Here is a 24561-nt window from a genome sequence, read left to right as displayed (position 1 = left end):
TTTCATGAGTTTGGAAGCAGTTTTAATGGAGATGGAAATGTTTATCAACTCAACACAGGTACCCCAAAATACAAAGCAAAATATCATCTTCAGCTGCATAGCAAATATGATTTAAGAATTTAACATCATTATTTGATCACAAGCGTAAATATAAGTCACCATAAATAAATGTAAATTCATTGTACAAAAATCCCCGACAACTCTTAATACAAATATGGTACATTTGACAGTTTGTGAAACAGAATTTTTTTAAACCTTTTAAAACCTAAGATTTTATTATTCTTGGTTCTTAGATACACAAAAAATCAAAAGGGGGCAGTAACACCAGGAAGGAAAGAATATTAAACCCGTTCTGTATTTGTGAATCAATGCTGCTGGTGAGCCAGGGAAATGAAACATCTCTCCTAAAGGTGAAGACCTCAATTTACTGAGATAAAATCTCTTGAGGACAATGGGATTCTACCCAGAGGGTCAAAGTCAGGGCTATGATAGGATGGGAGGGGCAGGTTGTTGAAATATCAATCTCATCAAATGGGTGATCCAAATCTCAACAAAGCAATAGTCAAGGATTTAGAATGATCTCCAGGACTTAATAGAGAGTCAAGTAGCTGAAAAAGTGAGCAAGCTACTGTACCCAGACAGGCCTGAAGACTCAGAAGACTCTGGAGCTTAGAAGTTTTTGCAGGTTTTGAAGGTGAGTTTTACCATATAGTTCTCCCATGTGGTGTAACCCCTCACTTGCCTTTGGGACACACGTATGATCTTCAAGAAGGAAAAAATAAAAGAGAGAGAGAGAAATACTATTCCTATGAGAATAGGATCTGACAGCTTGTACCCTGACTCACTTTCCTTCCCTACAGTTATTTTCTTTCATGGCTCAGAGGGAGCTCAAAGCCCAAGGTTAGCAGTGCAGGGGTCCTCTGCAGCAGTGGTCCTCAGACTCTGATATGTAACAGAACAATCCAGCTTGTGGCAAGTGCAGATTTCTCAATTCTGCTCCCAGAGATGCAGGATTGGTGGGTTTGAGGTAGGCCCAGGAATCTGCATCAAACGTGCTAATCTCAGAAGTCCTGATGGAGATGGCCTTTGGATCACACTTGGCGAGCCCCACCTCTGTCCTCCTTGGTGAAGTGGATAACACAAACCTCCCACTATGGACACTTCTTTGCTCTTGCCTGGGGATGAAATGGGCCATCTGGATAATGGAAACAATTTCTATTCATCTGCCCTGAGTGAGGCAATCATTATTGGTTTATTTTCTCTCTTTTCCTTCCTGGGCCAGGGAAAAAATACCAAATTGTCTCATTTTATATGTTCTTATAAGCTCAGGCTCACAGATTCCCTTTGATGATAAGGTGCTCTGTAAGCACATTCATTTCCCAAAGGCTTCTGTCCTTCTGAACAGCTTCCCCATGCTCAGTAAGAGATTCTGCAAGGAATTTTGACTCATCCTGGGAAATGGAAGTAGGCTTGGTTGGATGGCATCGCTGACTCAATAGACATGAGTTTGAGCAAACTCTGGGAGATGATGAAGAACAGGGAAGCCCAGCGTGCTGCAGTCCATGGGGTCGCAAATAGTCAGACACGACTGAGCAACTGAACAACAATGTCCCTGTGAGATATGACCCATATCTCAAAATCTAAGTTAAGGAACATCAAAGAACAGAAGCCAAAGGTCAAATGTCTCCAGAATCTTTCAGCTTCTAGGACAATAAAAGTCCTGATTCATTAGAACAGGGTTCCTCTTTGGGTGTATTTTAGTATTAAAAGAGGCTTCCCAGGTGGTGCTAGTGGTTAAGAATCTGCCTGCCCATGAGGGAGATGCAAGAGACGTGGGTTTGATCCCTGGGTTGGTTGGTATTAAAAGCTCATTGACAAGTATTATTTACACTCCTTACCTCCTTGACCCCAAGGTGTTTCTGGATTCTGTTAAAATAACCCTTTAATATTTTCTTTCTTGTGAGGGTTTTTCTTGATGAGAGATTCTGTGCCAAGAAGTGGCCCCTAATTTGGTTGCTGGCTAATGCTGTGGGCAGTGCATGTCTGGCCAGTAGTACAGTGCTCACTCTCTGGGGGACTTGGTGCTAAGTATTTGTTCAATAAATAAAGGACCCTCTCACCATCAAGCCGATGCAGTGTTCTAACAGCTTTCTGTTTTGGACTATGGAATTCCTGGCTGTGTTCATAAATACTGCTTCTACACAGCAGGCCTGACCATCTTCCTACTCCATTTCCACTCACCCATTCCAGCTGTGAATGCATTTCTGAGTTCTCCCTAGGAGTGCCCTGAGAGGGGAGTCAGGATGTGGTTTTAAGAGTCCATGGAAGGCCAAAGGCAACATCTCAACACCATCTACCATGGTACTGATACCAGGAAGCTCGTCGCCCATTCACCATGGCTCTCAGTGCTTGGTCCAGGAGTACACTTGGTGGTTGAATCCCTGGCATCTGGAGCAGGACAAGATGACACCATGGGAAGTGGGGGGAGGGAGCCAAAGGAGGCGAAGATGCTAGGAAGTGGAAGCATGCCTGTCAAGCCAGGCTGACATCTTGGGGCATGGCCACACTCTTTTCTCCATCTCTAAGACTTCAGTCCTGGGGTTGCATGTGGGCACTGGGCAGGAGGTCACAATCGGGGAGGAGGTTCTGTGTAGCAACCATGGATGTGGGGACCATGAGATGGAGAAAGGGTGAAACTAGGGCTCTTAACATAGCTGAGGGGAAAAAGAGAAAAAAGCAAGTACTGCCCTGTTTCTGTTCTTCTTTTTTTTCATTTACACTATGGAAACACCACCATGGAGATGTCACGGGAGAGCATGCAGAGGCCCAGCCCTCGGGAGGTGCACATGTGTTTGGGGAGGTTCTTGTTTGCTTCCAGGTTCATCTCACGCATTGTCCAGTCAGACCCTGTTGCAGGCTGGCCGTGGCTTTCTCTCTCCTGCTTCTTCTCCTCCAGCTCGAGGGTTTGCAGGACCTTCTGCCTAGCAGGTGGTAGCCAGGGACTGGTGGATGGGTGGCTGGAAGCAGCGCACATGCTCCACGGTGGAACTGTCCGTCTCCACGGACTTCATGTACTTGTTCAGGATGGCAAAAACCTCATTGTTCAAGATCTGGTATTTCCTGATCCTGTCTGCCATCTTCTTCAGGGGCTGGAGAAGGACAAGGGCATGTAGGTTAGGAGTGGAAGGAGGGGATAGAGAGATCAAGAGCAACAGAAGAATATAGTTGAGGGTGGGTTCCAGAGTCCTGACGCTTCAATGGTAATGCCACTCTCTTGCTTAAAGGCCTCCTATGGGAGCCCAGAGCTTGACAATGAAATGTGAACTTAACCATAAAACCCTTTACATGAGTTTCAAAACTAACCACAAAGCTGCAGTAATCAAAATAGTGTGAAGACAGACATATGGACCAATGGATTAGACAGCCCAGAAATAAAGACTTTCATACACGGTCAAATGATTTTTGACAAGGGTGCCTGCAACATTTAATGGAGAAAGAATGGTCTTTTCCATAAACGATGCTGGGAAGACTGGCACACAGAAGAAAGAATTTGGATTCTTATTTTATACCATACACAAAACATAAGCTCAAAATGGATTAAAGACCTAAACATAAGAGCAAAAACTATACAACCTTTAGAAGAAAACATAGACAAAAAGCTTTATAACACTGAGCCTGGCAATGACTTCTTGGAATATGGCACCAACGCACAGGTAACAAATAATAAACTGGAATTCATCAAAACTAAAAAAGTATTTGCATCAAAGGACACTATCAGCAGAGTGAAAAGGTGGTTCAAAGAATGAAAGAAAACATTTTCAAATCTTGTATCTGATTAGGGATTAATACCCAGAATACAGAAAGGACTTGTGCAATTAAATAACAGCAAAAAACCAAGCAAACAAACAAAGAAAAAAAACAACCAGCCCAATTAAAAAGTGAGCAAAACACTTGGGTAGACATTTCTCCAAAGAAGGATAAACAAACAGCCAATAAGCACACAAAAAGATGGTAATATCACTAATCATTAAGGAAATGTGAATCAAAACCACAATGAGATACCACTTCATACACATTACGGTGGCTAGTTCCAAAAATATACAGAAAATAACAAGTGCTGGGAGGATATAAAGAAACTGGAACTCTTATATATTGCTGGCGAGAAAGTAAAATGGTGTTGTGCCTGTGGAAAACATTATGGGGATCCTCAAAAATTGACGATAGAATTACCACATGATCCAGCAATTCCAATTTTAGGTATATACCACAAAGCAATGAAAGCAGGGTCTGGAACAGTTATCTGTACACTCACGACACAGCAGCATTATTCACAACAGCCAAAATGTGAGAGCAACTCAAGTGTCCATCAACTGACCAATGGATAAAAAAAATGTCATGTACACATACAATGGAATACTATTCAGCCTTTAAAGGAAGATGATTCTGACACATGCTATTAATACAACATGGTACACCCTGAACACCTTATTCTGAGTCCAAGAATTCAACTTATATGAAGTACCTAGAGCAGTCAAATTCATAGAGAAAGAAAGTGAAGAGTTACCAGAAGCTGGAGGGAGGCAGAATGGCGAGTTAGTGTTAACCAAGCACAGAGTTTCATTTGGGGAAGACAAAAAGTTCTGGAGATGGAGTGTAATAAATAATAAATTGGAATCTATCAAAATTAAAAGTGCATTTGCATCAAAGGACACTATCAACAGAGTGAAAAGGCGACTCAAGGAATGAAAGAAAACACTTTTGAATCATGTATCTGATCAGGGACTAATACCCAGAACACAGAAAGAACTCCTGCAATTAAATAACAGCAAGAAAAAAAAAATGGGATGGTTGTACAAGGTGAGTGGATTTAATGCAGTAAACAGTTCAAAATGACTAAACTCTACTGAACTGAACACTTAAAAATAGTTAAAATAGAACAATTTTATGTTATGTATATTCTACTTCATGAAGATTGTCACCTTTATGAAGTGGCACCTGCCTTTTTTCCCTCTCGGCTGGTCCTGGAGACCCACCAGGACCATCTTCCAGCCATCCATCCTCACGCCTCTGTGCCTTTACTCTAGCCAGTCCCTTTGTCTAGAACATCTCCCCGATTCTGCACCCCATTTTCTGCCTGTCTATTTGCAGTTGGTCATTCAGGACTTTGCCCAAGCATCACCTCTATGGGGAGCCTTCTGAGGCCTCTCCCCAGCCCCTCAGCCTGGTTTAGCTGGCCCTTCCTCATGCTCCCACGGCAGCCCCGCTCATCCCACCACAGTGCTCATCCCATCCCCATGCCTGCACAACAGTGTCTGTGCAGATGATGAAAGGGCATGAGCAGACTCTGACTGGCACAGGGAAGGTGTGTTTCAGCTCTGGAGGCTGGCCCTGCCCTGCGGGGTGACCTGATTCATCCCAGTGACTTACAAGCCAGTGACTCATGGCTTCCTATGAGAAGGTCGCCAGCTGCTGAGTGTCTCCGCACCTACCTGCGGTGTAGGGAGTTGGCCTCCACAAGGAGCTCACTCTCCTTGGCAGATGAAAGCCTGCTTGTCAGGCCTGGCCCCCTCTCCCAAGCCCCAGCCACGAGCTGCTTACCACATTCTTAATGATTTCATCTTTCCCGTCTTGCCTCTGAACTTTGAGCAGGTGGTAACAGAAGTCGAACAGGTCGAAGCGACGCTGCTGGCCCAGCAGGACGATAATAGAGCAGCCAGCCCAGTTCAAGCCATCTCCGAAACACTGCCTGGGAGCAGGAGAGGAAGAGCTGGAGTGAGAGGTGGGGGGGAGTTGGGGGAGGAGCCCTCATCTTGGACCATCTCTGGGTCAATTCTCTTAATCTGTAAAATGGGTACAAGGGAAGTTACGAGTATGGATTCATTTGTTCCCAGGACTGAGGTTACAATATAAGCCCTTCTAACCACAGAGGTGTCAGTCTGTCACCCCACTGATGTAAGAAAAATCAGCTTTGAAGAAGACAAATTTGCAAGAAAAAAAAATCCAACCAGCCTTTGAGATTTATTCAACCAATCAGAATTCTGATGAGATGCTGTCTTGGTTCTGGACAAGAATCAGAGGAAACCTGTGAGGTGAAGGGCCGTTTTGAACCAGACCAACTGGCCAGTGTAGGCTGAGAGGGCAGGGATGGAGGGGCATGGTGGGGCCATGAGCAGATGCTGCTGGTGTTGGGGGCTGCCAGTCCTCTCGGGTCTGGTAAAACTAAGCCTGCACAACCTCAACTCTTGACAGCAATGCAGGCGATTTGGGAAGCCGTGGGGTGTCTCTCGGCTGAATCTCTCGTCCTTCATCAGCAGCTGAATCTCACTGGAAAGGTTCCCAGCTTCCTCACTGCTGTCGCTGAAAGTGCAGCCACTCTGGAAAACAGCCTTCCCATCCCACTCCTCCAGGGGGATCTCTGTGGCCCCCATGCACCTTTCAGAGGCAGGCCTGGTCTGCTCTCCTCACACTCTGCTCTGCTGTGTAGCTGGGCAAGCGACGGGAGAATGGGGCTCTGCTTCTGTTTTTTCTGAGGACAGGACTGGGCCCTTCTCAAAGGCTCCCCTCCCTGTTTTTCAGGAGCAGAGGCCTCATGAGCAAGGTGGGGCCCCACTGCTGCTGGTGGAGCCTTTCTCTGTTCTATGAGCCCTGGGGTTCTGTGTGGGAGATGGCAATGTGCAATGAGGTCTTGATGCCGAGCCCTTGCCTGGGCTCCGTCCTGCCCCTTCTGTTGGCCCACCTTCCAGTCTTGGGAAGACAGAACCTTAGAGGTCTGAGGCCTTGATATGCACACTCCATCTCTGCCTCAAACAACCTGGAGCTTTTCCTGGGAGGTCTCCTTTTCTCCTCTAAGAGCTGCATCCTAAGCAATGTTCCAGCTCAGTTGTAGTCTGTGAATTAAATTCCAATAATCCTCTTGTCCAATACTTTGTCCAACTGATGCAAAGAACTGACTCATTGGAAAAGATCCTGATGCTGCGAAAGATTGAAGGCAGGAGGAGAAGGGGACGACAGAGGATGAGATGGTTGGATGGCATCACTGACTCGATGGACATGAGTTTGAGCAGCCTCCGGGAGCTGGTGAAGGACAGGGAGGCCTGGGTGCTGCAGTCCGTGAGGTCACAGAGTCAGACTGAACTGAATCCTCTTGTCTCTCCTTGTGGGAATCTGTTGTCCTTCCTGTCCTTGCTGCCTGGTGGCCTCATTCAATCCACCTTATGTCTATACTCTCATCTCCTCTAGGCTCTGTGAATCCCACACACCAGGAACCGTCTCTGCTTTCGCTGGGCATGGGATTACATGCAGCACCTAGCACTCTGACCAACATAAAGCATGTCCTCAGTAAACTGCTGTTGGACCATCCCACCCCTGCCCTCCTTTCTGACTGAGCTCTGGCTGTATGATGGCTCTTAGGAGGACGAACAGGTTGGGGGGTGGCCCCACCTTTCTGGGGCGACTTACTCAGCTGTGAATTCATTAGTCCCCACGGGAATGCAGTAGACGAACTGCATGGCACTCCAGAGCCGGTGGAATTCCACGCACTCGTCCACGTGCATGACGCCGTTGGTGGGTGGCGGGCCCCGCCAAACAGGGTCCTGCAGGTAGCTCCGGATGCGGGTCAGGATGACCTCGAACATGGACAGTCCACAGCATAGTCGCTCCTTGGTCAGCAGGTCACCCTCCCGAGCGATGGCGATTTGCTGGGAAGAGGAGAGTACACGAACCTTCCCGTCACATCTCAGACCCCATTTTCCACCCCTAACCCAAGACTCCCAAACTCTGAAGCTGGCTGCATCTGTAATTTGTTCACCAGAACTGATGTCTTGCCCAGAGCAGGCAAGATAATTTATAAACCTTAGTTCAACTGCAGGGAAGTCTTCGGGTAAGTAAAATCTAGGAGCCATCGATAGAGGAACAGTTAAAAAATTTTTAAATCTACCTATGTGATACAGGTAGATCTACGAAGAGTCAGGTAAGGTGGTCTGTGGTGTTAGAGAAGACTCTTGCGAGTCCCTTGGACTGCAAGGAGATCAACTGTCAATCCTAAAGGAAATCAATCCTGAATACTCATTAGAAGGACTGATCCTGAAGCTGAACTCCAATACTTTGGCCACCTGATGAGAAAAACTGACTCCTTAGAAAAGACCCTGATTCTGGGAAAGATTAAAGCAGGAGGAGAAGGGGATGACAGAGGATGAGATGGTTGGATGGCATCACCAACTTGATGGACATGAGTTTGAGCAAGCTCTGGGAGTTGGAGATGGTCAGGGAAGCCTGGTGTGCTGCAGTCCATGGGGTCACAAAGAGATGGACACGATTGAGCGACTGAACTGAACTGAACAAAGAGTCAGACGTGACTGAGTGACTGAACAACAGCAACCTACCTAAATGCTAGGGAGCCTTTGAAAAGACTTAGATGATACAACTACTAATATTATTGTTACTACTGAACTATTACTACCACTAGTGAACACGCACTGTGTGTGTAATACACCAGGCCCTGTTCTATGCATTTGCTAAGTACTGACTTTGTTTACTCTTCACATAAACCCCATGCAGTAGATGTTATTATTATCCCCATTTTATTGAAGAAGAATCTGAGGTTCAGAGAGGCAGTGAGTGAGTGGAAAAGCTGGGATTTGAATCCCAGTAGTCTAGATATGCGAATTAAATTGTTAAGTGAATAGAGCAAGTTGCAGAAAAGGGCATACACTAGAATCCTATTAAAAGACATCAATAACACAATCCCACAGACAGACACACAGAACTCTGTGTGTGGGGGTTGTGTGAAAGTGTAAAACATTCTAGAAGGATTATTGTCAGTTGTGAGAACAGATGGGCTTGGAGAAGTAGGTGGGGTATTCACTTTTTACCACAAATACTCTGTACAGTTTAATGTGCTACAATGAGCATAAGCTACTCTTAAAAATTTACCACTGATTTTACAGAATAATTTCCTTCATTTAGAAGTCCTCTCACCACTGTCAACAATTTCTATTAAGAATTTAAACTGGCTTATCATCTGGCTTCTAGTTATTGCATCTCTAATAATCAGCAGGCTAGACTAGCACATCAAAACACATTACCATCTGTAGGAAGAAAAAATATCTGGGAGTAGAGTACACAAAACCAAATGCAAAGATAATATATAGTAACATCTAAGGTCAACGTAAGATCTCCAGATCTAGGGACAAAGCTAAAGAGGGCTGGCTTCTGAGACTGAGAGATCCCCAGGGCACTCTTGGGATCAGCTCCCCAGAGAGTTCAGAGTGGCTGGGGGGAGCCCGCCTGATTACTCCCGGTACAGCTCCCACCCTCTACCCCAGAGAAAGAGGGCAGCCTCAATTAAACTAATCCATCAAGGGAAATAAGTCAGGAAACACCAATGCTGGAGCCCGTCAGGAATGTGGGTCAGGAGTATAGTTGTCATGACAACTACAAACTGAAAAGTCTCAGACAACACTGTGAATTGGGGAAGAAGGATTTGACAACCTGTGTTTCAAACAGGAGGGAGAGGGAACCCTGATTCACAAATACTCATCTTGGTTCCGGGGCAGAGAAAGAACACTCCAGAGCAGAGAGCTGCCACAGTTCACCAGAAATACCTCTTTTAAAAAACCCTGCCCCCCGTGCTTGACTCTGTTCTCACCAGGCAACGCTCTGTGGTGGTGCCTAGACTCTGGCAGGGCTCCCTAATTTAGAAAGAGAGTGCCTGGTACAGTGAAGATGCTCTGTAAGGAAAGAACCCACACTTGTCCTTGAGTCATGGATATTCTCCTTCAGAAAACAACATAGAGAGCTCTGGTTTACCAGGTAAATCTCCTGTGCATTTAGTTAATCTGAATCAGTCCTCAGGGCCTGACAATTGTGGGAGGATCTAAAGAATTAGCAACAGGGCTTATATTGGGTTGGCCAAAATGTTCTTTTGGTTAATGACTATATCGTTCAATGGAGAAGGCAATGACACCCCACTCCAGTACTCTTGCCTGGAAAATCCCATGGACGGAGGAGCCTGGTAGGCTGCAGTCCATGGGGTCTCGAAGAGTCGGACATGACTGAGTGACTTCACTTTGACTTTTCATTTTCATGCATTGGAGAAGGAAATGGCAACCCACTCCAGTATTCTTGCCTAGAGAATCCCAGGGATGGGGGAGCCTGGTGGACTGCCGTCTATGGGGTCGCACAGAGTCGGACACGACTGAAGTGACTTAGCAGCAGTAGCAGCAGCATGTCGTTCAATACAGTTCTTGGTGAAAATTAAAAATGTGTTTTATTTTTACTTAAAATCGAATGATTTTTTTGGTCAACCCAGTAAATCTGCAGACAGGCTTTGAACTCTTGTGACCCCAAACTACAGCCAATCAAAGGGCCTTGACTGAAATGGTCAGGGGCTTTGTCCCTTTCCTGTAAAAGAGTTTACCTTTACGGGTCCTCCTATGATCTATAAAAATAAAATCTGGAAAAAAACCTGTAAAAATGTTATTAAAAAAATTGAAAAAAAAAACCTCCCATAAATCCCATCACCCAGAGACAAGCTTTCTTAAGATACTTATGTATGATTTGTATGTATGTATGTATATGATTATGTATAGGTATCTATTTTAACAAAATTTGTATCATACTATCTGCATTGTCTTTTTCTCAAGATATTAGTACTATAAAAAACCATTTCCTTCAATATGTTCAGTAACATGGTTTTTTAATGGCTAAATAAAATAGCCATTGATATACCTCATTTATTTAGTCCTACTCTTTAAAATTTTTTTTAATTTATTTATTTTTAATTGGAGGATAATTGCTTTGCAATACTGTATTGGTTTCTGCCACACATCAACATGAGTCAGCCATAGATATACATATGTCTCCTCCCTCTTGAGCTTCCTTCTAGTCCTACTCTTGTTGGTTATTTTAAATTGTTCACAAGTTTTCAACAATATAAACAGATCATAAGTAATTATTCTTATGTACATGCGTGCTCAGTTGCTCAGTTGTGTCCAACTCTTTGTGACCTCATGGACTGTAGCTCACCAAGCTCCTCTGTCCATGGATTTCTCCAGGCAAGGATCCCGGAGGGGTTGCCATTTCCTTCCCCAGGGGATCTTCCTGACCCAGGGATCAAATCTGTGTTTTTTGCGTCTTCTGCATTGGCAGGGGGATTCTTTACCACTGTGCCACCTGGGAAGCCCCGTTTTCCATACACACACACACACACACACACACACACATACACTTATATACATTTTTTGAGCTTATCTCTGATTATTTTCTTAGGCTAAAATCCTAGAACTATTCATAGAATACAAGTAGTCTTAAAAGGCTTTTGCTACCTAGTGACAAAGAAACATACCTAGTCCCAAGAAAAGCTGAGCCGCTGCATCTATCTGTGCCAAGTCTGATACTTCATTATCATGAAGAAAAGGTCTTAGCAAACTTGGGAGATGAATAGCTGTACCCCGCTCTCTCACATTTCACTGATTACTGGTAAGGCAGAATGCTTTTTCTTACGCTTGTTTCTTACGTCTGCTGCTTCCTTTATATTTTTTATGTTTTGAGTTTTCTTTCATGACCTTGTTTCTTTTGATACGATTTTTCTTTCTGCTCTGAAAAAGTGCATTATAGATTATTATCACATATACCCCCAATTTGTGACTGTGTTTTTAATGTATACCATGTGTGTATGTGTGTGTTTAACATAAATTTAAGCCATTTCTTTTCAGTCCCACTCAGTGGGGAATTTTCTTCTCTCCCTCTGCCATTCTTTTCTGTCAATAAGGGTATAGAGAAAGCATTTGTGAAATCATGTGGAAATAGATTTCTGTATGGAGTACTTTGATTACATTTAGGATACTTTGGAGAAGATTAATATCCCATGCCCACTCTTTCTGTTTTTTGGGAGCTTTTTACTTATTTTTGTCATAATGATTGTGAAGGCAGCTCAGCTATTTACCCATTTTACAGATGGAAAAACAAAGATCAAAGATATTAAATTCTAGCACTAGATTATACAACAGTTCAGGGATAAAGCTGGGAAGAAGAGTCCTAACTCCCCGACAGAACATTCTTTTCATGATAGCACTAGGCAACACACCAGGTCACCTCAGTTTTTCCTAGAAACAAATACAAGCAAGTAGCACAGTCGAACCCTTCCACCATTAAATATGTACCAGAATTTCCCTATCACTGACCTAGAGGTTTTGTGAGTTCCCTGAACCCTAGCAAGCTTGGAAGTTAATATTTAAAATTTTTTTCTTTTGTCTACAGGAGGACTAAGTTTTGGACTATTCCTTAAGGGCTGGGAGACTTATACAACTGGCATTTCCTTTCTGGCAGAATGTCTAGGCTTTTGTTTGTTAAATATCAGCATTTGACAAATTGAGATTTCCACCAGTCCCAGGGAAATAGCGTTCACCAGAACAGGGAAGGAATTCACATACTTCTAAGTGGAAACACATGCCAAAGCCTGGGTGCGAGAGGCCAGATTCTTGTAGGATGACACCAACCCTGGAGCAGACACATTTATATGTCACTGGCTTGGGGGATTTCTCCCTAAAAGGCAATCTTTAGAGGATCTTCTGTGTTCAGCTCCAGAAAGCCAAAAAAGAAAATGTTCGTATTTCACGGTATCTAAATTCTCTCGGTAGTGACTAAAGAACCCAAACGCCACTAAACGTTTAGTCACTGTTTTTCTAGGAGGTGGGTGGCCCACAGGGGGTCTGGCTCTGTCAGGCTCATCGGCTTGACACCTGGGCAGATGGGGCTCCGCCCTGGGCTCTAACACTTGCCATGGTTTTTGAAAGAAGAGACTGCCTTTTGCTCTCTGAGGAGGACCAAAGCTTTCTGACTCATGAGCTTTTGTGATGGGAGAGAGGACCTTAGGGATGTAAGTCCAAGAGTAGATCTGAATCCTAAACCTTTGAAATAGTCAGTTTTGTTGAACAAAACAAGCCGTCATGGTATGTCTCACTACAGTGCCCTGTTTTCTCTTCTTCCTGAATACCCCTGCCCCCCACCCCTAAATGCCTGATTCAACTTGAGTCAACTTGAAAGGAGACAATATATGCTTCCTGTTACCTCCCTTTCTCCCGGTGTCTTTTTCCCGACTACCCACACGGTCTGTGAGTTCTCTGAAGGCAGGGGTCCTTTTTCACTCATCTCCATATATAGATACAGGCTTATAAAAATGAGTTTTAACTACAGAATTAACACCTGAGCTCATTCACCTTTGAAAGTATAAGAACATTACAGATAAGCCTGTGTTTGATCTCCCTATCCATCTCTGTCTCTTTCATCTCTCTTCACAAGTTGTCACCATTATGAACTGGACACTTTCATGTCCTAGGAAAAGTTTCACTTTATATGGTTTTTTGGTATGTGTTTAAAAAAATCCACATAGCATCAAACTCCATGACCTGTTGTGCAACTTCCTTTATTCACCTAACCGTGTGTTTATGATCTGTCCACACTGATGTATCTAGATCTGATTTTCCCTTTTCATTATGATTTGGCAGGTATTCATCATTTAAATGATTTTACCCCATTTTATTTAGTCAACATGCTACTGATTGATATTTAGGTTGCTTCCAGTTTTTGCTTTAACAAACAATGCTGTGGTAAACATCGTGTGTTCCTGTATTATTATTATTTTTCCTTCTTTAGCAAAGATAGGGCTTCCCTGGTGGACCAGATGGCAAAGAATCCACCTGCAATGTGGGAGACCTGGGTTCGATCTCTGGGTTGGGAAGATCCCTGGAGGAGGGTATGGCAACGCATTCCAGTATTCTTGCCTAGAGAATCCCCATGGACAGAGGAGCCTGGTGCGCTACAGTCCGTGGGGTTGCAAAGAGTCAGACACAACTGAGAGACTAAGCACAGCACAGCACCCAAAGGTGAACTGCTGGCTTGCAGGATGGATGGTTTTAATTCTGAGAGATAATAGTAGAATTCTTAATACTTAACAGGGAGTAACAGATACTTGTCTGACTTCCTTCTTTCTTGGCAGGACAGATGATAGAGGGTGTAGGCCTGAGAGTCAACAAATCTCATTCCAGACCTGCCCCTGCCACTACCAGGCTGTGTGCTGTGACTTTCTGTTTCTCTCTCTGGGCCTCAGTTTCCCCATCTGTAAGGAGGATATTGGACCAAATGATCTCTATCTCTAAAGTTCCTTTCAGTTCTATGAGTCCATGATAGGAGGATCGTACCTGAGGGGTCCCCAACCGCTCTATCAGAGGGACCAGGTGAAGTGGGGCATACTTGGCTTCCAGACGTTTCATCCGGACCTCCAGACGCTCGCCCTCTGCAAAAGGAATGGTAGGCAGAAAATGAGATTCAGGGCACACTGGGGGAAACGGGAAAAGAAGAGCTCTCAGAGGACTTGGTGATGTACTTGCATTCCAGCACTTAGAAGGAGTGTGTAGAGCTGTTTTCCTTAGTTCTGGCAAGTGTGATCAGGACTCACTACAAGGAAATATGTTCTATTATCTTTGTCCAGTGGAATCATCTACCTCATGGGGTGGTGAGTTACTCATCACTTGAAGGATGTAGACTAACCTAGACAGCAACACACTAGGGATGTTCTAGAAGGCCAAGGAACAGGCCTGGAGCATCATTTACAATTCCAGCATTAACATCTGCCCAAGGCTTTAACCTTATTCTTTTCTGACTGCAGATCTGAGTTTACTGAGATTAAGAGAGCATAAGATTCAAATTCAAATGGCTAGTTTTTAAAATTAATTTATTCTTTAATTAAAGGATAATTGCTTTAGGGAATTTTGTTGTTTTCTGCCAGACACCAACATGAACTAGCCATAGGTATACATATGTCCCCTCCCTCTTGAACCTCTCTCCCATCTCCCTCCCCACCCCACCCTTCTAGGTTGGTACAGAGCCCCTGTTTGAGTTTCCTGAGTCACACAGCAAATTCTCATTGGCAATCTATTTTACATATGATAATATAAGCATTTAGCTGCTTTCAGAGGTTTCTTACCTTTGATGTAGACTCTAGGCAAGATGTTTTGGAAGGGTGCAGCATGAAGCAAATCACAGACTTCCTCCTGAGACTGCAAAGAGAGAGAGAACTTTTATTTTAAACCAGGAAGAATTTTCACCACTAAAGGTTTGAACACTGGAGTCAGTTAGACCTGAGTTCAAACCCTGACTCCTCTACTTAACTAGCTGTGGCATCTTAAGCACATTGCTTAACCTCTCTGAGCCTATTTATCTGAAAAATGAGGATGAGAACAGTACCTATTTTAATGAGTAGGATTGAGAGAATGTATAGCCTCATAGCACAGACCCTGGACATACTGAGTGTATAGTACATTTTCATTACAGTCTTACAAGGAAATTGGTGAAGAATTCAAAGTTTGGTGAAGAATTTGAATTTGGTGAAGAATTCAAAGCAGTGGGATCAGATAGGGATGATGGACCCAGATTATGTTCAACTCGTAGGTGGTGAGCTCAGGCTCATGGGCTCAAGGCAGTAGCCAATCCTACTGGGCAGGATGTCTCAGTGTGAAGGCCTGGGTCTGGTGGGTTTTCTCCATCTTGACTCCAGTGGGTGAAAGTAGAGGGACTAGGGCCCAGACAGACAGGTTCTCACGGGGATTCTTTATGCATAAAAGTAAGCTTAAAAGCAAACATATACTATGACGATTAGGGGCAGACGTAGGCTGCAGTCCATGGGGTTGCTAAGAGTCGGACATGACTGAGTGACTTCACTTTCACTTTTCACTTTCATGCATTGGAGAAGGAAATGGCAACCCACTCCAGTGTTCTTGCCTGGAGAATCCCAGGGACAGGGGAGCCTGGTGGGCTGCCATCTATGGGGTCCCACAGAGTCGGACACGACTGAAGCGACTTAGCAGCAGCAGCAGCAGGCCTGAAAGCGAAGTGAAGTTGCTCAGTCGTGTCTGACTCTTTGCGACCCCATGGAGTGTAAGCCTGCCAGGTTCCTCTGTCCATGGGGTTTTCCAGCAAGGATACAGGAGTGGGTTGCCATTTCCTTCTCCAGGGGCCTGGAAGATATGGTCTACTTACTGTCTGTCCCTATGGGCTTACTGTCTGTCCCAGGGCCAGTTCATGATTACTGGATTTCAGATCAGAGGGTATGGAGGGGACCTAGACAAGCCACCCTCCATGGGCCTTGGTTTCTCTTCTTTAAACTGTGGGGATTTGAATTAGGTAAAATCAGCCTTCATTCAACTCTGATACTCTTGGATTCTAAGCACCTGAGAAAATCAGAATTCTGAGTACCTTTGGCTTTCTTCACTAGGCATGGGTGGAACACGGCCATCCTGGAAATCTAGCAGTCCAACTAGCTGCTCGAGAAAGAAACTCCTAAACTCCCTTCAGTTTCTGAAGTGAGGGTAACAGATGGAGGACAACTGAACTTAGAGGGATCTGCCTGATGTAGGTGTAATTCTCAGTTTCTTAGCCAGAGGGGAAATTTCCTTCCTATCTTAATTAATCTGTTCCTTCCTAAACCAGTAAATTAAGCAACTTGGTCTTCCTTGCTATGTCTAAGCTTAGATCCTTTGATTCATTATATAATCTGAAAACCTGGCTATTGATTATTCAGGCTGATTCACTGGGGGCAGGGGCGGGGGGTGCGGGCTGGAAACAATAAAATTGCTAAACCTCTGGCCAGACCAGACCAGAAAAAAAAAAAGAGAGGACACAAATTACCAGTATCAGAAATGAAACAGGGACAGCTTTTAGTTTCATGTATATCTCCCTGTAGTTCTTCTGCATTCAATGTTACTGATTTCTGTTATATCTTTATTATGCCCATCCTTCTGCTTGTTTTGGGTTTGTTTTTCTTTCTCCAGTTTCTTACAGTAGAAGCCTAGACTACTGATTGAACACCTTACTCTTTCTTAACATAACATTCAGGGTCTTCTTTGATACCTCTGATAATCAAGATCTCAGTTCTTCTGGAGGTAGCCCAATCCATTTTAAAACTCTAATGATTAGAGTTTTAAACCAAAGCAACTTCCCAGTAGTTTCCTTTCAATATCCTTGTTCTGCTCTTTAGAGTATTACTGAATGTGTTTTTCTAGCCTGTATCTTCAGTCCCCTTTCCATTTCTTTACTCCTTTCAGGGCCAAGCAGCTTATAGGAGCTTTTTACCTCTCTCTCCATTTTCTAGTCTTCACTTCCCTCCACAGCAAACAAAACTATCAAGGCCTGCTGTACCATGTCATGGCAAGGGCTCGGGTAGAGGTTACTGCTCTGTCACCAAGTGCAGGGGACGACTTTCAGTCCTCCTGGTGTGTTAGGCACTGTGACAATGAGTTCTGCTGGGGTCCACTATTTCAATTTCTCTTTTGTAGATTCTCTTACAGGTTTGACTTCTAACCATTCTTTGCATGTTGGTTTTCTCCAAGGTCCCCCTTTTCTTCTTGCTTTATTCTATCCAGTTTGTCTCACCTATTCCCAAGTCTATAAGCACTGCCTTTGATCCGTCAACTCTATTTCCTGCCAGATGCCTCTTTGAAGCTCTAGATTTGGATATCTACCTCCTTGTTAGATATTTCCAAAGCTTCATATTTCTAAAGCTGACCTTCTCCCTTTCTTATCTCAGGTTCCTTTGCTCCTAGAATGGCACAATAACCTCATCTGCCATGTCTAAGACCTGGGGCTCATTTTCTCGCTCTTCCTCACCTGCTATGACCAGTAAGTCCTTATATCTTGAATTCTCTCCACATTGACCACAGTACTATGAGCTCCTTAAAGGGAGGAATGTGAGTGTCTCTATTTCTACTTTTTATGTCCAGTGCCCAGTACATAACAGTCTTGCAATAATTATTAAATGAATGCATATTTGTTATATTATATCTCTTAGATGGATAAATGAATTTATTTACCCATGTGACTATTTTCCAAATATGAGGAACCTATTACATTCATTTATCCAACAAATATTTATTGAGTACCAGACATTGTTCTAGGCTTTGCAGATACGATGCTAAACAAGTTAGAGTAGATCTATGCACTCATGTAAATTCTACTGTAGTTGAGAAAGATAAAAACAAGAAAATAAACCAAAAAGTTTCAGATAGTGGTAAGACACAATAGGGTACTAGGCTAGAGTGACTGGGAGTGGGGAAGGGACTACTTCAGAGAGGAGGCTAGGGAAAATCTTTTTGAGGGGGAGTTATTGAAGTAAAGAATTAAAAAAGAGGGAGCAAGCCATTAGATATGAAGCGCAAAGGCCCTGGGGCAGAAAGTAAACTAGAGCATAGGGACACAAGTAATCAGCACAGTCTGAGTTCCTAATGGTAGGGAAGGATCAGATCATGTGAGGTCTCACAGCATGGGATGAAGCCTGGATTTTATTTCAGGTGCAATGAGAGATAAAATACTCAAGTATTTTAAGCAGAGGGCTGGTATACATACCCCTCCTGCTAAGTTTTTTTTTTTTTCTCTTTTTCTCTGCTAAGTTATATCTTTCTTGCTTTATTTTCTTCCTATAAATGTCTGTGCTCCTTGAAGTGCCTTCTTACTAGAAAAGTTACCCCTTGCATGAACTGTCAATTTTCTGTTTTGTTAAAGTCAATAAAATTGACCTTAGGAGCCACCTTAGGGGATAGAGAAAGGGGAAGAAGGCTCTGGGACCTCTACAACAAGACCAATGCTGTTGCTTTAATTTCACATGATGAGCTTCCATTTCAGTTTCCTTAGGGAAGACAGGAGTGTTCCAGTGGCCCTTCTCTGTACCCTGCCTCAGGTTTGCAACCTGCAGGACCAGAGGTTGTTTGGGAGTGCTTCCTGTTATGCTTCTTGTCTGTTCTCTACCTTGTAATGTCATTTGTTAATGAAGGTGAGGAAAGAGAAGGGCGTGGTTTCCTCACAGAGGTGGGAAAGCATTGTCTGGAAGTTTCCTAAGGATGAACTATTTGGTTATTTGCATGATGAGGTGGCTACATACTCTGCAAGGTGGAAGGTATTTGTTTGGCATTCATGAGCCGAGGCCATCACAGTTGATAAAAATGTCCAGCTCAGAGCACACAGGGCCTGTGTCAGGGATCTGAACAGGCTTCACAGCAGGCACCTATGCTAATACTGACCAACTCTTGTCCAATCTCTATTCTGAAGGATCACATTTGGCTTTCCACTCTACTAGGAAACCATCTGGCCCCTGGCCTATGAAGGCCACCCAGAATGGGTTTCTTCTCAACTCCTCTCCCCACCAGCTCTTTATGCACCAGTGACAGCAGCTTTCTGTTATTTGAATCCACCATTTGCATAGTCATCACTGAATTTCTACCTTCTCTCTGGAATGCCCACTAACCTATCTCCCTGCCCTTTGCTTAGTAAACCCCCCCTCTTCTTTCAGATCTCAATTTAAGCATCGTTCCTTCCAGGGAGACTTCTTGGATCCCTCCAATACCTCTCTGCCCATGGGGTTCCTTTGTTATATGTCCTCAAAGAACCAAGCTCTTTTCCTTTCTAGCATTTGAACTCAGTCTGTATTGTACATGTCTATATGTGACTATTTGATTAATATCTACCTCCTTCTACTGGAATGTAACATTCATGAAGGTAGGGACAATGATTATTTTTGACTATACTTTATTACCAGGAACAAGCACAGTGACTAGCAGATAGCAAATGCTTAATATATAAGTATGTAGAATAAAAGTTGAAAGTCTGTGGCACATAAGGGAATTTAGACTTAGGACAGAATCTCTCCTATTCTGGGTTTTCTTAACAGGTCTAGATGTTTTCCCTTATCACTATGGGAAGAATTTTTCCTTCAATGTTACTGATTACTCCGTGTGAACACTTCTAAAAAATGCTCCACAGGGCAGGATTTTCAGGAGTTTATTTTCTATTCCTCTTTCTCTTCCTCCCTGTTTTTTCCTACTTGTATGTATTTACTAAATTATTACTATGCATATATTACTTCAAAAAATTAAACTGGAAGAAACTCTGAAAGTACTTTTGAATTTTACAACAAGGAGCTTTTGGGGTCTAGATGCTAGAATCAGACATAAGGAAATAAAATCTTAGCATGGCACTTGGTCCAGCACAGAACAATACTTGCATCGGATTAATAATGTAAAAAGTATTTGCTTTTGTTTTTTTCTCCTTTTGTTAGGCTATGGTTAAAGAAAAAAATCACAGATGAAGAGCAAAATACAAATGTTACAGAAAATACAGCTGTGACAACATAAAAGTAAAAGGGCAGCCGACAGGAAGTAGGAGAGAAGTCTAGAAGTGGAAGTGAGGTCTGTTGATTTCCTCATCTTTCATGGAAAGAGTCAAGATACTAAATAATGTTACTGAAAGAAGTGTAAGTATACTATTTCTGATTACAAGATAGGACAATATAAATTAAAAAATGTGACATAATCAAATATTGAGAGGAAGAGAGGGAACAGATGTAAATGACCTAAATTTTCATCTTTACCATTAGGGAGTCAATAAGCGTTGTTTAAAGTTGCTCATGAAGAAATAGAGGTTAACCTCATATTACCAAGCGTTATGGAGATAACAACTAGAAGAACTAGAAACAGAAATGATTAAAGCAGGCTGCCTTGGGGATGGGGATGCAGGTGGGGGGAGGTGCAGTGGAGACAATAAAGCTTTTCATTATAAGCTCATTTATACTATTTGTCATGTGCAATTAAGAACAGTTTAAAGGAAGCAAAATGAAGAGGTTGGATTAAATGGTCTATAAGGGTCCTTTCCAAGGCTTGGCACCAGGTGCTTTGTACCCATTTTCTGCTTTACCCCTCCAAGCATCCTGTGATGCAGGTCTAATAATCCCTATCCTATGCACAAAGATGCTGAGACTTTTGGGAGATGGAGTGTCCCAACCAGGTCCGCACAGTGATAAGGAAGCAGCATGGCTGATACTGGGACCCAGGGCCACCTCACTTCCATACCCACTGCTTTTCCATAGCCACTCGTGCAGCCAAAGCCTTGGGAAGACTGAAATACTGCCCCCTGCATTATACGTACACTTTATGAAAACCATATTCAATTATTCAAAATAGAGACAGAAGGAAATTACTATAAAATCTCACTCTTGAGAAGCTTTTTAGCCGCACTCATATCTGATAGTAAAGAATCCACCAACCGTGCAAGGAACCTAGGTTCGCTCCCTGGGTTGGGAAGATCCCCTGGAGAAGGGAATGGCAACCCACTCCAATATTCTTGCCTGGAGAATCCCATGGACAGAGGAGCCTGGTGAAGTACAGTCCATGGGGTCGCAGAGTTGGACACAACTGAGCAACTAACATGTTCATATCTGATAAGATCACATCATTCTTTGCTTTATTTACTGGGATTTTGGTCCTACCAACTAACATTCTTTCAACTAAAAAAAAGAAAAACTTTGACATATATATGCAGTTTGAAGAGGAATGGAAAGTCTCATGTCATCCTCTAGCTGAAAAAATAGGCGATAACTGACAGTTGTTTCCTAAAATCCAGAGGTTACTTCTATCCTGAATTTGTGTAAATGATTTCTTTGCAGGCAAATAATTTTTAAAGTTCTGCTGGTGTGATTCCAAGGTAAATAACTGGGCTGCTCATGTGCTCAACCTATCCCTATAAATTCCTTTTGCCTGCCCCTCTCCCAAACCACACTCTACTTATTCTTGTCCATCCTGCAAAGTCCCATCCAAAGATTCAGCGTCTAGGGGTCTTCCACACCCCTTCAGTCTCCAGTAGTTTTCTCTTTAAAACTGATTAGCATGCTTATTCATCCAGGTCCCCACCAAGCTGTTTGTAGGCTGGGCTCTCTAGTCCAGCCACAGCCCAGGGTACTTCTGAGGGAGAATCCAAGCAGCATCTCATATCCCATGCAAACAGCTATCAAGAGTCTTCTTACAGGGCCCAACCACACGTAGGACCTGCATTTCACTTGCTCTGAAAGGCCATCACAGGACTACAGAGAACATGGGTATAATATTATCTAGAGACCAAACAAGGAGGTGCCAAACTCTCAACACTTTCATTCTGACTAGGATGCAGCCTTAGCAGAAATTAAGTCAATCATTCAGCAAATAGTAGGCATCTGCTATAGCAACTTGCTCTGTGAGGTGAAGCTACAACAGGAAGTGAGGCAGACCTAATGCATGGTCCTTACTAAGATGAGGAGGGAAGTGAGTCACATGCGCAGTTCTAGTAAGTGCTGTATTGGGGTATGTGGGAGCTGTGGGAATATGTAATAGGGGCCACCGATCCATACTTCTGGGGAGGATGATGGGGAAGACTTCCTGGAGAAGGAAATGCTGATACATGAACCAAGGCTAAGTGTTGGACAGGTAAGAGTGAACAGCACCTGCCAAAGGCCCCAAAGCAAGAGGGACTGCAGTGGGACAGGGGCTGACAGTTGAATAAGACTGACGCTTTCAGTGCTGGGGGAAGGTTGCATGAGATAAGGAAAGAGGGCTGAGCAGGATCTTGTAAACTTTGCTTAGATGTTTGGATGCTATCCTGATGGTTTTAATCAGGGAAGCGGCATGATCCCATGTACATTTACAGTTTTTGGCTGCAAGAAAGACAGCAATGGTGCGAGGTTGTGGGGTCGGGGAGCAAAAGGGGTGCTGGAATAGGTCAAGCAAGAGATAGCAAGGCCTGGAGTAGTGGCCAAGGAGACAGAGTGGGAAGCAGATGCCAGACAGCCAAATGCGGACTGGATGTGTCAGCAGAGAGAGAGAAAGGACATGTGTACTGGGCCACTCACAGGCCAGAAGACACAGCGAGACTGCAGGCGGGAGGAAGCTGAGAGCAGACCCAGGAGGCGAGTCTCTGTACATCCAAGAGAAGATGTCTAAAAGGCAAGCGGACACAAGGCCTAGGGCCCCGCAGAGTCCACAAAGTGGACCCAAACTTGGGAATCATCAACATGAGGATGGGATGGACTCCAGGGGAAAGGAATACACAAGTGCAAGGTCTGAGTGGGCACTTCTCCAGGGAACTGGATTTTTCCAGATATTTCAATTTCTCTGACTCTATGAGACCAAAGAAAGAGAAAGTGCACAGTGGCACTTGTGATGAAGGGGAGACTGATAAATTTTGGGCACGTCCACGTCTACCAGCACACAACCCGAACAGGGACGGCAGGCCACCTTTCCAGCCAGGGGTGGGGCAGAACGCACTGAGTGTTACCTCTTTCCTTCCTCCCTTCAGTTCATCAAATACTCACGGCGTGCTTACTGTTTTCTGACCAGAGTGGGGCCTGGATGCTGCAGGAGACATGATGACAGCTAAGACTGGAAAAACTAGATTTTAATAAAATTTGTAATTTAATGGAGGAAGAGGGTTAAGGACACTTGTGACTGGGGAAATAAACAGAATCACTAGGTACAAAAGAAATTGGCAACCAAGGGCCCTGGAGACTCAAAGGAGGGAGAAATAACACCAAGTGTCTTGCAGAGAACAGGCGTTTGATAAAGTGTGTGCTGAACACGAGACCTGCGGGGAATGAGGTAATGATGGGCCTGGCAGGATGGGCAGGGGAAGACGCAATCACAGACAGAGGGAAGATGAGGTCAGAGATGAGACGGCTGGTGTATACCGAGCAGGACTCATTTGCTTGGTGGGTGAGTGAGGGAGGGGTGGGTTGGTGAGCTGCAGGCAGTCAGACCCCCCTGTATTAGGGAACTACCAGGGAAGGCAAGTCAAAGCTCCTTGCTGGGCTGTGGGAAGAGGAGGGAAGGGGCTCTAGTAACCTCATTTCATACAAAGGCTCTGGAGAAATATGGACGTAGCCCCAGCACCTTGAGGGATTTAATCATTTCCCCAGTGGCTCATCCCCTTCATGGATTATAGCCTTGTCATGGCGAAGGGGCTTGTGTAACTCAATAAAGCTATGAGCCATTCCATGCATGGCCACCCAAGACAGACAAAGCTGGCTTAAAATTTGGCATTCAAAGAACTAAGATCATGGCACCCAGTTTTATCACTTAAGGCATATAAAAGGAGAAAAACTGGAAGCAGTGACAGACTTTATTTTCTTGTGCTCCAAATCACTGCAGATGGTGACTGGAGCCATGAAACTAAAAGACGTTTGCTCCTTGGAAGGAAAGCTATGATAAACAGAGATATCACTTTTGTCTATATAGTCAAAGCTAGAGTTTTTCCAGGAGTCATGTATGGATGCAAGAGTTGGACCAAAAGAAAGCTGAGTACTAAAGAATTGATGCTTTCAAATTGTGGTGCTGGAGAACACTCTTTGAGAGGGAGAAAGACTTGCAAGGAGATCAAGCCAGTCAATCTTAAAGGAAATCAAGCCTGAATATTCATTAGAAGGACTAACACTGAGGCTCTAATACTCTGGCCACCTTATGCAAAGAGGTGACTCATTGGAAAAAACCCTGACGCTGGTAAAGATTGAAGGCAAAAGGAGAAGAGGGGGACAGAGGATGAGATGGTTAGATAGCATCAGTGATTCAATGGACGTGAATCTGAGCAAACTCCGGGAGACAGTGAAGGACAGTGAAGACTGGCGTGCTGCAGTCCATGGGGTTACAAAGACTTGGATATGACTTAGCGACTGAACAGCAGCAGCAAAAAACAACCAGTGGCTCACAGCTGTCAAGTACA

At 43.9% G+C, this 24561-nt stretch overlaps 1 protein-coding gene across 4 annotated transcripts in view; it reads right to left on the bottom strand.

Moving 5' to 3' along the window:
* CYFIP2 (cytoplasmic FMR1 interacting protein 2) overlaps positions 1 to 24561 on the bottom strand; it is a 134302-nt gene continuing 109741 nt past the window's right edge. For all 4 annotated transcript variants that reach the window (XM_061424174.1, XM_061424171.1, XM_061424172.1 and 1 more), the window contains 5 exons: positions 14984 to 15056; positions 14199 to 14293; positions 7459 to 7697; positions 5599 to 5746; positions 1 to 3149 (listed from right to left, as the gene is read on the bottom strand). In XM_061424174.1, the coding sequence (XP_061280158.1) occupies positions 2982 to 3149; positions 5599 to 5746; positions 7459 to 7697; positions 14199 to 14293; positions 14984 to 15056 (723 nt within the window). In that variant the 3' untranslated portion in view covers positions 1 to 2981. The remainder of the gene's footprint in view (positions 3150 to 5598; positions 5747 to 7458; positions 7698 to 14198; positions 14294 to 14983; positions 15057 to 24561) is intronic.

This window comes from Bos javanicus, chromosome 7 (assembly GCF_032452875.1).
Source record: "Bos javanicus breed banteng chromosome 7, ARS-OSU_banteng_1.0, whole genome shotgun sequence".
In the NCBI taxonomy this organism is placed as follows: domain Eukaryota; kingdom Metazoa; phylum Chordata; class Mammalia; order Artiodactyla; family Bovidae; genus Bos; species Bos javanicus.
Note: the sequence above shows the minus strand (reverse complement) of the source record. Positions and strands in the feature narration are given on the sequence as shown.